Genomic DNA, 3256 nt, shown 5'->3' on the forward strand with positions numbered 1-3256 from the left:
AATGAGCAATCAATCTTTACTTTTTAATTTTATGAGTTAAATTATTATATTAAGAGCCGCATAAAATATCGGGAGTAAGTAATACGCGACTCTACTTGTACTTATTTTTCTGTGTGACAACCCTAATACTGCTGAAAAATAATTATTCTAGTTTGTCTGATTTAGCATATCACAATGTTACATTTAGTTATTATGTTATCCACTTTTATTTACAAATGATTAAATATTAGTTAAAAATGCAAAAGTCAAAATTAGAAACAAATATCAAACAAAGTAAAATGTACACATGGAATTTGATGCAAGTCGATGACATTTGTAAAATTCTTATATTGGATCCATTTATAGGATTCATTACTCGTAAAATATATAAAAATAGTGTGATTTCTGATAAACAACAAAATATCATAAAAGAAGAAATTGCAGAATTTTCTCTTCAAGGTTATAACAATCGTAGAAAACTAAAAGATAATTTGATTAATTTTGTGAAAAGTGAAAAACTCTACATGCAGTTCAATATTAAAAATTTGGCTTGGTTAGATTCAATCCTAATGGCTTATATTATTATTATTTCTAAACAGTCTACTATTGAAATTCATGAGTGTAATCGCTACAAGGGCGACAATTACAAAGGTCTTATGGCTAAAGCCAAAGTAGATATACCTAAGGGTACATTAATTAAGGAACTTATGGGGTTTTATAACAAAGTTGATTCAAAAGTAAAAGCTTTTCTTGAAACACAGAACCTAGATTTTTCTATTATGCACAGTAGTAGGACTAATAGTGATTTGGTTATGTTAGGACCAGCTGCATTTATAAACCATGATTGCAAGCCTAATTGCATATATTTACCAAATTCAAAAAACACCATTATTATAAAAGCAATTAAAAATATTCAAGCTGGAGATGAACTATTTTGTTATTATGGCTGTAATTATTTTGGAGAAACTAATAAGGATTGTGCATGTGCAACTTGTGAAAAGAAAAAAGAAGGCATATTTAAGTCAATAAATAAAAATTCAAGTAAAAAATGTATTTATATCTATTTAATTTTACTTATTATTTTAAAAAATTATTCACTAGATAATCAAACTAAATTAATCATAATTTATATTAATGTGTAGGTGAAGAAAAAATAGTTGATGTAGATTCTATTGAAGATGCAAAAAAAATAAAAACATTGTGTAACTATTATAATAAGAAAATTGATTGCAACTTGATTGCCAAACAAGATAATTTATTAGAAAATTTGTCTACTGCGAATATAAATGAAATACCAGAACTAAGCTTAGTTATAAATAAAGTGCCCATGCTCAACGATTTTTATGACTTATGGAAAATTCTAATCTTGAAACCACTTATAAAGTGTAATATATCTATAGTTTTAGAAAATAATATGCTTACTAGAGATATACAAATATCAATTTATACCAGCTTGGCAATTAATGACATACACAAAAAATTGAATAGTTCAACTAATTGTGAAAATGCAACAAGAGTTTCAAATAATCATAGTTATTCAGAGCAACTTTTAATTAAAGAGGTGGATTCTACTTATTGTAAGTATATGTATTTGACTAAATTGGTTGTTTACATACAATAAAAATTAAATATCAATTATACTATCACTGAAGATCAAAATGTTAATTTATATACATTTTTAGCTCTATGGCAAAACCATGAAACTACAAAGATTAGCAACCAAATATCTTCAGAGTCTGATTTTAAATCTACCAATTTACTATTGCAGTGCTGTAATACATGTTGTAAAGGGATTGTTAGCAATGTTACTAATAATATATGGCATAATTCTAAATGTGGTGGTACAATTATAAAGAGATCTAATAGTGTACCCTACGTACTCATCAAACGTCCTGGTAAGTAGCTTAGGTTAAAAAAAAATTTTCAAAATATGTAAGAAAAAAATGTATAAATAGATGTAATCCTAACCTAACCTTATTAATTTTGTTCAAAGTCTTACTAAACTAGATATTGTAAAATAAAATTTGAAAAAACTGCTTTAATACAATTAATTATAGAATACAATTGATACAAAATACAATTAAAATAAAAACAAAATAGTTGTTAATATATAGACTAAATAATTTTCACAATAATGAAAATATCACAATATCTGGAATCATGAAGTTTTTTCAATCAACTAAATTAAATAAAAATGCATAGATATTTTATGGTTTCATTTTGTATACAAATTTTATTTGGTAGTCAGTCAAATTATATAACTAAATTTCTTGACATCCTACTTTTGATAAAAATTAAAACAGTATACTACAAAATTAGTAATAATAGTCTTTTCAGTAATAATCTATGTAGAAAATAATTATATGACATGAACTTTCCTTTGAAATAATAGAGTGCTACTTGTATAATAATTTTTAAACAAATTTCAGAACCGATTCCAAAAAGAAGAAGGCCATTCTGCCATTTCTGTGCTGCTTTCGTACACCAATATCCCAGACATTTGATAACACATCACTCTAGTGAACCAAAGGTTAAACAAATTATAACCCCTGCTGGTGAAATATATAATAACAGATCTAACGCACTAACTTCACTAAGAAATAGAGGATGTGATGTCTACTACAAATTCACTGGTATTATTATCTCATGCAGATCAACTAGAATTAGATCTGAAAATTCTGAAAGAGTGCAATGCAGAGGCTGTGGCGGTTTTTTCTCAAAAAAAACACTATGGTGTCACAAATGCCCGAACAATAATTGAAAATCTATGTTATTAAAGGAAAAGCCAAATAATACATATGTAATATAGTTGTAAAAGGTTTATATTGAAAAATATTTATATACTTTTTTATAATAAATAAGCAAAATTATAATAATTTTAATTTATTTGATACTTTTTAAATTTTAAAATAAAACTGCACAAAAACTTTGTTGATAAGTTGTCCTATTATTTGTTTTTACTCTAGCTATTGTAGTGACTGGATGCTATCGAAATAGCTCCATTATAAACAATGGCAGAAGATACAAATAGTCATAGCAATTACATTTAATAAATATTAAACTTGTATAACTGAAAAATTTTTTCGAAAAATGATCTCTACCAAAATGAAATTACTCCCTAAATTAATGTTTTTATTTAAAACTTCTTATTAAAGGTCTGTATTTTTTCGTTGAATATCTAGCGCTTACCGGCATTTTTAGTGAAAGCTGACATTTATGTTTGTTTTATTTAAATAGAATACTATCAAAGTTTTTTCATATTTCTTTTCGAAAATAA

At 25.6% G+C, this 3256-nt stretch overlaps 1 protein-coding gene across 1 annotated transcript; it reads left to right on the forward strand.

The window, feature by feature from the left end:
• Nucleotides 1-236: 236 nt before the first annotated feature.
• On the forward strand, nucleotides 237-2772 carry LOC131671654 (uncharacterized). Its single transcript, XM_058948254.1, has 5 exons — nucleotides 237-1029; nucleotides 1122-1556; nucleotides 1662-1874; nucleotides 2409-2612; nucleotides 2759-2772. Exons 1-5 carry the CDS (start codon nucleotides 237-239, stop codon nucleotides 2770-2772), a joined length of 1659 nt encoding a protein of 552 aa, XP_058804237.1.
• Nucleotides 2773-3256: the final 484 nt, after the last annotated feature.

The sequence above is a fragment of the Phymastichus coffea genome, unplaced genomic scaffold (assembly GCF_024137745.1).
Source record: "Phymastichus coffea isolate CEN01 unplaced genomic scaffold, Cenicafe_Pcof_1.1 PCOF00131, whole genome shotgun sequence".
Lineage (NCBI taxonomy): Eukaryota > Metazoa > Arthropoda > Insecta > Hymenoptera > Eulophidae > Phymastichus > Phymastichus coffea.

Coding starts and splice junctions, on each gene's coding strand:
- LOC131671654 (XM_058948254.1), top strand. CDS start 237: ATGCAAAAGTCAAAATTAGAAACAAATATCAAACAAAGTAAAATGTAC. Junction 1,030..1,121: donor TAAAAATTCAAGTAAAAAAT/GTATTTATATCT, acceptor ATTAATGTGTAG/GTGAAGAAAAAATAGTTGAT. Junction 1,557..1,661: donor AGAGGTGGATTCTACTTATT/GTAAGTATATGT, acceptor ATACATTTTTAG/CTCTATGGCAAAACCATGAA.